Source organism: Melospiza georgiana, unplaced genomic scaffold (assembly GCF_028018845.1).
Source record: "Melospiza georgiana isolate bMelGeo1 unplaced genomic scaffold, bMelGeo1.pri scaffold_29, whole genome shotgun sequence".
Taxonomy (NCBI): domain Eukaryota; kingdom Metazoa; phylum Chordata; class Aves; order Passeriformes; family Passerellidae; genus Melospiza; species Melospiza georgiana.
In genome coordinates, this window is record NW_026652215.1 from 8229865 (window position 1) to 8241252 (window position 11388).

At 51.6% G+C, this 11388-nt stretch overlaps 1 protein-coding gene across 1 annotated transcript; it reads right to left on the minus strand.

Moving 5' to 3' along the window:
* Nucleotides 1-4355: 4355 nt before the first annotated feature.
* Nucleotides 4356-7168, minus strand: LOC131096422 (olfactory receptor 14J1-like; the record flags this gene model as incomplete). Its single annotated transcript, XM_058044760.1, has 2 exons — nt 4356-4469; nt 6707-7168. Coding segments are annotated over 2 exons (576 nt in total), but the record flags the coding sequence as incomplete, so codon positions are not given.
* Nucleotides 7169-11388: the final 4220 nt, after the last annotated feature.

The following is an 11388-nucleotide window of genomic DNA, read 5'->3' on the forward strand; positions in this document are numbered from 1 at the left end:
AATTCAAATAGCTTAGAGTTTGTGAAGTTGAATGGGCCAAGTCAGTGCTTTAAGAATTGTTCTGTGTTGATTGAATGTCGTTTTAAACCAGTTGCTAGTATTTCTCTCATTTTGTGAAGTTGCCAGCAAAGTCTGTTTTGTTGTTTTGGGGTCCTGAAAATCTCTGGCTGGTATTTCTCCAGTACATCCTACTCAGAGGACACAAACAAGTCTAATTTTTTAAATGTCTCCTTGAGAGAGTTTCTTGGGGAATGGGAGTCAGGGCTTGTCTGTCCTGCTTGGCACAGCCCAGGCAGGGCTTTCCCAGCCACATTCCACACTCCATTTCCCAGCTGGAGCCGCTGGTGCCTCTGAGTTGTGCTGCCCCGGCCCCAGGGACGCTCTCCTTGTCTGCCCATTCCCCCATGGTCTCTGGGCAGGGATGGCCTCAGTGGGGGCTGCTGACATCCTCAGCAACTTGGAGGCTGCTGATGAATTTTCGTGCTGCAGAGGCTTGTTCAGCCTTCAGCTCTTGAGTACAGGAATTCAGTGTCCCAGGGCTCATTACCATTCAGAACACCTAAACAAGCCAAGCCTCTGGGAATAATTTGATTTTAATTTTCAAATCTTTTGTGGTTAATTAGATGAATTCCAGGAGTCTATTCAAGGTGAATAGATTCTATTTAAAAAGACAGTGAGAAAAGATTACTTAGGCCAAATTTAGGGGTTTTTTTCTCTGTTAATTAATTGATATGTGCTATCTCCAGCTGACACTGAATCCAAGTACCTCCTCATGCAGTTTGAATAGATATGAAAATCAAGACCCTTCATGGATGACAATCAATCAGACTCTGTTCCTACCCCCATCCCACCATTTCCCCCATCCAAGCCCTGGCACTCAGAGCAGCCTTGTGCAAATCTGAGCTCCCTCCAGCCCAGGCTGCACCTGCAGCTTTCAGCTCCTTGGCTCCAGCTCCCACCTGCTTTCCTTGGAGAAGGAGCTGCCCGAGACACAGAGGGATGTGGAGAGTTTTGTCAAAGAGTGGCTTGAGGAGAGAGGACACAGCCGAATTAATTTGGTAAAGATGTCCTAACTAGGGAAGAGGCCTTTTTGCAGGCAGGATGTCTGTTGGGAATGTAGCAGACTAGAGAATGGAAAAGTACAAGACCATGGTTAATTCCAAATCTTGCACCTGCAAGATAAGGTGTCCTTGGGCCTAGCGGAGTATGATAAAGAAATGGACAGCGAGGTGTGAGAAGTAGAGAACGTAGGCCCAAAGGAATGTGGATGAGTTCATGGTATAGTTTAACCAATAGATTGCTTGGCTTACAGAATATTCATCAGCTTATTATTTGCTTATACACTTATACAAGTGTTTGATGCTTTCTTCAATAAACTGGACCTGTGATGAACCAGCTGGTGTCCGGGTCTCCTTCTCTCGACAGAGGGATATTCATTTGTTGTCAGCCAACAAAGCCAAGGGAAGGCACAGCTCCATCAGATGCAAAAGCCATTCTTCTCCCTGGCTCTGCCTTGCACCTGATCCCCACAGCCTGTCCTGTTTCCTTCATCCCTCCTTTGCCAGGGACTTTGTGGGACAAGGGAGCTCTGCTCTGGGGATGGAGGGAGGTGCAAGTGCCACCGCTGGGATGGGAGCCACAACTCATCAGGTTTGTGTCCTTTGGGGATAAGGAACTGATCAGACTCAGAGGCACAGAAAGTTTAAATTCATGGCCAACAGACCATAGTTTAACAGGCAACAGTTTAATAACAATCATGCTCTTCCCTGAGCTAGGGGCAACATCCCAGCTGCTTCTGATGATTCTGCCATCAACAGGTGATTTCCATACTAAAATTACTTTCAGACAAACATGGTTTTATGATAGATAAAAACACAATTCAGTTCTTGCATCAGGATGCTCATCCTGGTGTGGTGCAAAACAGCTCCAACAATTCCCGATTTGCAAAGCTGTCAGTGGTGGATGGAGAAGAGAAGTCAGGCTGCTTTTGGTGTTGAGTAAAAGCTGAAAGCAGCCTGACTCATTTCATCTCCTCTTGTTCTGGCTGATCTCTCCTTTCCCCTTCCCCCCATAGGCTTTTGTCTCTCCCCAGGCCCCCCACTGAAGACCCTGGCTCTGTGTTCTCCATCCCCTCCTTGCTGGCACTGCCAGGCTGGGATGAGGAGCCCCTCAGCCTTCCCTGCTCAGGGCTGGACCAGCCCAGCTCCCTCAGCCTCTGCTCACAGCCCAAGGGCTCCAGCCCCACCTTGGAGGCCCTTCCCAGACCCTGCTCCAGCTGCCAGACATCTTTCCTGCCCTGGCCAACCCAACCCAGGCCACAGTGACCTGGATAACCCACGTCCTTGATGTCCTGGTCACACAGCCCTGGCCCCTTGTCCCCATGTCAGGCTCTGGAGTGAATCCTGTGGAACATCCTTTGGTGGAGGCTGTGGCCCCAGGTGGGCCGGGGGGATCCCGGGGGACAGGGACCCTGCTGGGCATGAACAGCATTGGACTTGTTGGGAGAAACTGTGAGGGGGAGCTGGGGCAGAGTGACCAACCCAGTGACCTGACCCAGCCCTGCTGGGATGTCACGGCCTGCCCTGTGATGTCAGACCTCTGGTCTGTGATGTCACAACCCATTTTCTAATGTCACAGCCCATTTTCTAATGTAACACCACTGGTCTCTGATGTCAGGGCCAACTCTGTGATGTCATATTCTGCTCTGTGATGTCAGATCTCTGCCCTGTGATGTCACAGAGGCAGTCTATGATGCCATAGCTTTTCCATGACCAAACATAACCCGCTCTGTGATGTCATAGCCCAGTCTGTGACCTCATGTTACCAGATGATAAATTGTCTCCGCCAGGTGAACTGACACCTGGAGCTTGTTCTCCACAACCCCAGGCCTATGGAAACCATGCCCATTGTGTGAGAAGGGGCACTGGAAGTTCAGCAGCCTCAGTGTCCTGCCAGCTCAGCCAGGCCCACTGGAACATCGGGGTCCACAACCACCAGGGACCACCAGAGAGACCCCCAGGACAGAAGAACACATGGGTAATGGGGAGAGGAAATGTGTTAATGATTTTGGGGAAACCATTATCATATTTGTGTTTAGTCCAGGACAATCAATGAATATGTGTGCAAAATACAGAATAGAAACAGAAACTTTCCTGTACTCAGCATGCACAGCTTTCGGAGGAGTTCTCCCCCGTGCATCCAGCTGAATAAAGAATGCAGCGTCTTAATGCTACATTGGGGTTAAGGAATTTTCTGTTTTACCCAATTTTTGGTAACACTCCCACTGTCGAGGAAAGCTCTGTCTGCTGCTGTTCACAAACAGAGAAGTACTGGTGGCAGATGTGGGGCTCAGAGCTGCCAGGGGCACAGTGACCATGAAATAATCAAGTGTTCAATGTTCTGTGAAAGAAGGAGGGGCAGCAACAAAACTTCTGCACTGGAATAAGGAAGGGCAGACTTTGGCCTATTTAGGATGCTGATGTGTGGAGCACTAAATCTAGTACTGATTTTTTTACGGGACACAGGCCGTAAAAACCAAGGGATCCAGGAAGGATGGACACATTTCAAAAAAATCATCTTAAGGGGGAAGGAGCAGCCTGTCCTAGTGTGGCAAAAGATGAGCGCTTGAGGAAAATGACTTGCCTGGCTGGCCGTGGAGCTTTTGTGGGAACTCAGGGGAAAAAAGAGAGAGCATCAACTTTGGACAGAAGGTCAGGCAACTTAAGAAATGTTTAAGGATCTTGCTAGGTTAAGCAGAAAGAAAAGCTGAGACATGAAAGGTCAATGAGAACTTAACCTGGCAGCTTCTGTAAATAAATGCAAAATATTTTTATAAAAAAAAATTAAACCAAAGAGAGGGATAAGGAGAACCTCAACTCTTTATTGGATGCAGTGGAGAATATAGTAACTAAAGATAAGGAAAAGGCTAGCCTACTTAACACCTTCTTTGTCTCAATTTTCAATATTAGGACAGGTTTACCGCAAGAAAAGTGTTCTCATGAGCAGATGAGCACAGGGAGCAGAACAGCCCCTGTAATCCAGGAGGAAGCAGCTGGGGACCTGCTGAGCCCCTCAGATGCTCACAGGTGTCTCTGGGATCAGATGGGACCCATCCCAGGGGGATGAGGGAGCTGTGGATGAGTTCCCCAAGCTGCTCTCCATCATTTACCATCAGTGCTGGCTCAGTGGGGAGGTCCCAGAGGACTGGAGGTGCCAGTGTGAGCCCATCCCCAAGAAGGGCTGGAAGGAGGAGCTGGGGACCTCCAGGCCTGTCAGCCTGACCTGGGTGCCCAGCAAGGTTATGGAACAGATCACCCTGAGTGCCATCCCAAGGCACCCACAGGATGGCCGAGGGGTCAGAGCCAGCCAGCGTGGATTTCAATATCTGCATTGACGATCTGCATGCGGGGACTGAGTCCAGCATCAGAAAATTCACAGATGACACCAAGCTGGGTGTGAGTGTGGATCTGCTGGAGGGAAGAAGGGTTCTGGAGAGGGCCCTGGACAGGCTGGACCAGGGCCCAAATCCAAAAAGGCCACGTTTACAAGTCCAAGTGCTGGATCTTGAACTTTGGCCACAACAACCCCTGCAGCATTACAGGCTGGGGACAGAGTGGCTGGACAGCAGCCAGGCAGAAAGGGACCTGCAGGGACTGATGGACAGCAGGCTGGACATGAGGCAGCAGTGTGCCCAGGTGGCCAAGAAGGCCAATGGCTCCTGGACTGCATCAGGAATGGTGTGGCCAGAAGGAGCAGGGCAGGGATTCTTCCCCTGTGCTTAGCACTGCTTGGGCAGCACCTTGAGTGCTGTGTCCAGTTGTGGCCCCCAAATTTAGGAACGACATGGAGAGGCTGGAGCGTGTCCAGAGAAGGACAACAAGGCTGGTGAGGGTCCTGCAGCAGAAGTGCTGTGAGAAGTGGCTGAGGGAGCTGGGGTTGTTTGTCCTGGAGAAGAGGAAGTTCAGGGGAGACAAGGTGTTGCCAGGGCACAGGTTGGACGGTATGATCTCCAATGCCTTATCCAGCCTTGCTGACTCTGGGGGTCTCTGAAACCACCCTTGGAGCAGTTGCATGATGAGTCCTGGGCCTCCTCTTCAGAAGCTCCAGCAGCCCAGGTCCCTCAGCTTCTCCTGCCAGCCCCAAAGCCCATCCTGTCAGTCCCGCAGAGCCTCTGCAGCCCCTCCTCACTGCCCAGAACAGGGAGCACCAGAGCCAGACACAGCAGCCCAGATGTGCCCCGCTGGCCTGGGGTGCCTCTGGCAAGGGAGCAGCACCAGGCACTGCAGGAGCCTGCAGACAATTCCTGCAGCACTTGTAGGATGATCCTGCTGCCCAAGGGACATTCCCATGGTGCCAAGTCAGGAACTACAATGGGGAGTGGGGCCAGAGAGGAAAGGGCAAACAGGGATGGGCTCTTTGCGGGGGAGGAAACAGGGGTGGGCAAGAGGAAGAAATTTGTACAAGCAAAGAGTACAGAAAGCAAAGGTGAAGCCAAGGAAATGCTCAGGGCAGTTTGGGGGTGGCTGCCAGGCAGCCCTGGCTCTGAGCAACTGCATGTGCAGTGGGACAGGAAACTCCCATCTGATGGGAACAAACTTTCTGGCTGACTGCAGAGGCCAGGACAAAGCTGAGAGGTTTCCCTGGTGTCCCCCAGCCCTTGCTGGCCCCAGGGGCTGATGGCATTTGTGCTCCCTCAGGTTCATGTCCCCACAGCAACAGCATGGGGGTGCTCCCCCTGCTCTGTGCAATGCAAACAGGGGCTGCTGAGCCAGTGCTGCCGTGTCTGTGCCTGCAAGGATGGGGCACCTCTGTGGGCTGGGGGAGAGGCCAGGGCTGCAGAGGGGGGATGTTGTTGGCAGCTCGATGAGGACGCTCTGGGACGCTGCCCTGGGCTGTGCAGTGCACTGGGGATGCCCCTGCTCTGCTGCTCCTTCCCATCTGCCCCAGGGCCCTTGCAGAGCCCCAGCCATGCTGTTTGCCCCCAGCCTGCCCACAGCCAGCCTGGGGCAGCTCACAGGGCTTTTCTGTGCTGAGCATTGGCCTGTCCATGTTCTTGAGAGAGCCTGGGCAAGGAGTCTGGAGCCCCCAGAGCCTGGCCTGAGGCGTCAGCGCTGCCCCAGCAGTGCCCATGGCCTGTCCCTGCTGCAGCCCCGGCACTGCCACCCCCAGGGCTGTGCCCGGCCCCGAGAGCACTCAGGCCCTACAGCAACACCAGGGCCACCAGGGCAGCGGGGCAGGGCCACGGCAGCAGCACTGGCAACACCAAGTGCTGCTGCTGCTGGGCACAGCTGCTGGGCCAGCCCTGATCTGCCCCAGCTCTGCACACAGACATTGCTGCTGCAGCTCCAGAGAAGGCAACAAAAGGGCATCTCTGCAGAAAACTTGGCTGGGACATCCTTTAGTGCATTTAGAGGTAGCAAGGGCATAGCCCCTCATTGACACAGTGTGTGACCATAGGGATGGTAGAGAGAAACAAAATGGGAAATGGCATAAAAAGTGACCTTTCTTTGTGGACAAGATTAAAAAAGTAAATAAAAGAAAAAACCCACAACCAAATGAACAAAAAGTATAAAAAATTGCTTTTATTACAAATGATTGCCAGAAATAGGCCACCTCTTTAATATTTCCAAAACCATCCAGTCAGCAGTCTCCTCACAGCAGCCTTGAGCTCCTGGTTCCTCAGGCTGTAGATGAGGGGGTTCAGGGCTGGAGGCACCACTGAGTACAGAACTGACAGGGCCAGATCCAGGGATGGGGAGGAGATGGAGGGGGGCTTCAGGTAGGCAAAAAACCCAGTGCTGACAAAGAGGGAGACCACAGCCAGGTGAGGGAGGCAGGTGGAAAAGGCTTTGTGCCGTCCCTGCTCAGAGGGGATCCTCAGCACAGCCCTGAAAATCTGCACATAGGAGAAAACCATGAACACAAAACAACCAAATAGTAAAGAAATGGAAAACACAATGAGCCAAAATTCCCTGAGGTAGGATTTGGAGCAGGAGAGCTTGAGGATCTGTGGGATTTCACAGAAGAACTGACCCAGGGCATTGCCATGGCACAGAGGCAGGGAAAATGTATTGGCTGTGTGTATCAGTGAATAGAGAAAGGCACTGGCCCAGGCAGCTGCTGCCATGTGGGCACAAGCTCTGCTGCCCAGGAGGGTCCCGTAGTGCAGGGGTTTGCAGATGGACACGTAGCGGTCGTAGCACATGATGGTCAGGAGAGAAAACTCTGCCCCAATAAAGAAGAGAAAGAAAAAGAGCTGTGCAGCACATCCTTTGTAGGAGATGTCCCTGGTGTCCCAGAGGGAATTGTGCATGGCTTTGGGGACAGTGGTGCAGATGGAGCCCAGGTCACTGAGGGCCAGGTTGAGCAGGAAGAAGAACATGGGTGTGTGCAGGTGGTGGCCGCAGGCTACGGCGCTGATGATGAGGCCGTTGCCCAGGAGGGCAGCCAGGGAGATGCCCAGCAAGAGGCAGAAGTGCAGGAGCTGCAGCTGCCGCATGTCTGCCAATGCCAGCAGGAGGAAGTGCCTGATGGAGCTGCTGTTGGACATTTGCAGTGCCTTGGCATAGGGATCTGTAAAAAAAGTTATCATGAAATAGTTGGGTTTGAAGAGGACTTTAAATATCCCAGCACAGCTTGGGGTCATTTTCACCCCTCTGCCTGCCCAGGGCTCTGCTGCCTGGAGCTGTCCCTGCCAGCAGCTGCTTCCCTGTGCCTAGGGCTGGGCCCTGCCAGTGCTGCCAGAGCCCAGCCCAGCCCTGGGGGCTCAGCTCTGTCCTGCAGACCCCCCCAAGCTCAGGCACTGCCCAGGGGCAGCTCTGGCTCTGCACGCTCTGATGGCAAAGTCAGAGCAACACTGAGGAGGCTGGAAAAGCGACACTGGTGCTGCTTCTAAGGGGCCCTGCAAGGATTTATGTCACTGCCTGGTTTATTAACATCTGAGAGAATTTTGTTTTTTTTTCTCAACCTGAACTGAGAGATGAAGTATGAACTATGTGCAATTTCCTTTCCAGGCAACCCAGAGCAGTAGATTCAAAACAGCAGGAAATTCCCTTTCATGCAGCCCCTGCCTTGCTGTGCTCCCTGTATAATCTACTTGTTCTGGCATTAAATGTCATGCTGGCAGCAGTCCTGACCAATGCAGCATCCTCCTCACACAAGCAGAACACTTCCAAGCCTTACCAGCTGTCTCCCCCCACACAGATCTTGTCCCCCAGTGCTGGCAGCAGCTGCCAGGCCTGGCTGAGAGCTGTCTCTGGCAGGCAGAAGAGTCCCTGCCCCAGCACAGCGCCCTGGGCTGCAGGACCCTGCTCTGCAGGACAGCCCTGGGCACCCCTGGCTGCTCTGCACAAGAGACAATCAGAGAATGTACTCACAGGGTCTGTAGGCATTGGGATGTTCCAGCTTGAGGAGATGGCTCCAGGAGCTGCAGCTGCATTGTCCTGCAGCCAGAGGTTCCTGTGCCAAGGGCTGGCAGTGATTCTGCCCCAGGCACTTCTCAGCACCTTCCCAGCCCTGACTGATTGAAGCTCTCTGTGCCTCTGTGCTGTGCCCAGGGTGGCTGCAGGCAGTGCCCCAGCCCTGCTGGGCTGGCAGAAGTGCTGCTCATCAAGACAAATGTGCTTTTGAAGCTCTTCTTGCATACCAGGAGCTGCCTCTGTGCCAGCAGCCAAGCCCAGCTCAGCAGCACAGGCACAGCACCAGGACTTTAATGAGCCTCTGGGGCTTTGTGCTCAGGCCCTGAACATCAGTCGCTGAGAGGGAGCTGAAGAAACCTCTCCAGAACTCTAAGTCAGAATCCAACTCCAAAGTTTCTTGGACTTTTAATGGGTCCCACTGAGGGACACAACTGAGAAAGTGTCCCCAGGCCCCAGGCAGAGCAGAGAACTGGAGGCAGTGATGGCAGGTGGGGACAAAGAGAAGCCAAACCTCGGTGCCCTGGGGCAGAGCAGCAGGGTCTGTGCCACCAAGGGCTGGGAGGAGACACTTTGTCCTGAGGCCCTGGGGCCTCCTGGCACAGCCCCAGCCAGGCTGGGCACTGTCAGCCCCTTGTCCTGCCCTCAGCATCCCCCCCTAGCCCACATCCCAGTGGCCTCAAGGATCTGCTGGAAGGAGTCCCTGGGGAGCCTTGCTCAGGAATGGCCCTGGGGGGGTCTTTAATGCTCCCTGAAGGGACTGCAGGTTTTTGAAAGGACTTTGAGTTTGGCTTTTGCCTTGGAGTCTCTGAGAGGTTTGTGCAATCATGGCCTCCAATTATCTGCTGTATTTAGTCCCTGGAGAGGCTTTGTCAGTAACAACACTCAGTGGAGGTCATTAATACTTCATGGTACTTCAGTTATTTTAAGGTACTTGGTGTTTCACTTTTGATACAGACTCTGTGAGAGTTTTGTGCAATCATGCCCCCAGTTATCTATTTTAACGAGTCTCTTGAGAGCTTTGTACTGAAACTTAGCAGGGCTCATTAATGCCTAAAGATACTCAAGATTTTTAACGTGCTTTATGGATTTAAGAATACTTTTAGGTAATTTTAAGGATTTTCTTGCCCACACTGAGTCTCTGAGAGGTTTTTGTGCCATCCTGACCTCCAGTTCTCTCCTCCAAGGAGTCCATGAGGAGCCTGTGTTGGGTATCTTCCCCCCTTTCTGTTTTACAATAAAGATGGAACAGAAAGAATTTTGTAAGACCTTCTAAAAGCATCCAAACAAACATGGGACAATTAACAATACAACAGCAACCACTAAGAGAATTAATAGTCCTTTTTTAGCTAGACATCATCCAACCCTTTAGTGCCTTGGATTGGGGGAGTTTATTGACCCAGTCTTTGTTTTCTACCTGAAGCTTCTTGAACCCTTTCTTCAGTACCGTAATGCCCTTATGGATTGACTCGCTGTGGCTGGAGAGGTTCATGCAACACATGCCCTCAGAGTCTACACAGCCATGCCCATGTGCCCAGAATAAAAACTTTATCGCTCTTTTGCAAGGTGGCATGTCTGATGGTCTATTTCTCTGAGAGCACGCCACTCAATGTGAGGGAGGTAGCATTGGTTTTCTTACTTGATAGCATTGGTTTGCTTACTTGACAGGCACCCAAGATGGTCTGATGGTCCTAAAGCTTTAGCTGCAGCCACCCAAGGTAGTCCAAATTGGGGGTGCTACCATTCGATACCTGGATTAAAGCTTTCAAAGCCATCTCTTTGGTATCATTCAATACTTCTCTGGCGATACCTACTGGTTGATTGTCTGGTAGACTGTGTTGTCCTTCTCCAGCTAGATGGTTGATTGTCAATTCCGCCCTTGCCTCATTATTAGCATAGTCTGCTATTAATTGATTCAGCAAACACTTCCATCCCCCTTCCCATAGGGTGTATTCTGTAGGTGAGAACAACATGGTCATAATATATTTTAAATCATAGGGGGTTAAGACATGTGCTTTAACCATGGCCCTCATTAGTCCATTAAAACAAGGTAAGTCCTTCCTATGGTCTTTACCTGCCCGACACAGCTCCCTTATTTCCCCAGAAGCCAATGGCTGTTACCTGGGATTCTGTCCCCTTCTTTCATAATATACAGGGGCCACAAGGAGTTTTCAGACTATTTGCCAGTCTCCTTCCTTAACTGCTTCTTTCCAGATCCTTTCCTGGGGATCTTCTGGGGTTGACAGATGGGGTGGTTCTGGGGAATCCAAACTGTCTTCTGGGGAGGAAGAATAACTTGGAGGAGAATTATTTGGATTAGAAATAGTGTGACAGTTGGGCTTAGTACCTTGAGCATAGGGTTATATTGTTGCCGGAGGGTGATGTAAATGGCGCTGCCATTTTGAAAGGTGTTGGGGAGGAAGGGCCTTGATTTAGGATGGCAGACTTCAGGGCTGGTCTTCTGGAGGCATGGCCCAGGGTGGAGGTGGAATGATTGAAAGTGGGAGTGTGACCTGCAGTCATGGGGGTGGAGTCTGGAGTTCATTCAGGGCAGAATAGAAGATTGTGGTAGCAGGAAGTGGAGGAGCAAAGGTGGAGGGAGGACGGTCAGGCTCACAGGCATCTGGAAAATTTTTAATGATCCACCTCACAATTGATTTTATTTTGTTCTTTGAAGATACTTGGTCATGATCAGTGAGAATTAACTTAAAGCATCCATATACACACCTTTCTACTTTGGACTTCCAGCTGCCCATTTTTCTCTTTCTCTGCCTTAGGTGGAAGAGCCACTGGAACACTCCAAATCAGTTAAGGGATGTGGATTCATATTGTAAAAACACAGTGGCAAAATGGGCAATAATTGTTCTTCCTTTCCCCAAACCCACCTGCAATCCTACATAGGTGCAACCATCATTGTCCCTGGAGATCCTGGCCAAGGTCCCTCAAAGCAATGATGAATGTGCCAGCCCAGCAA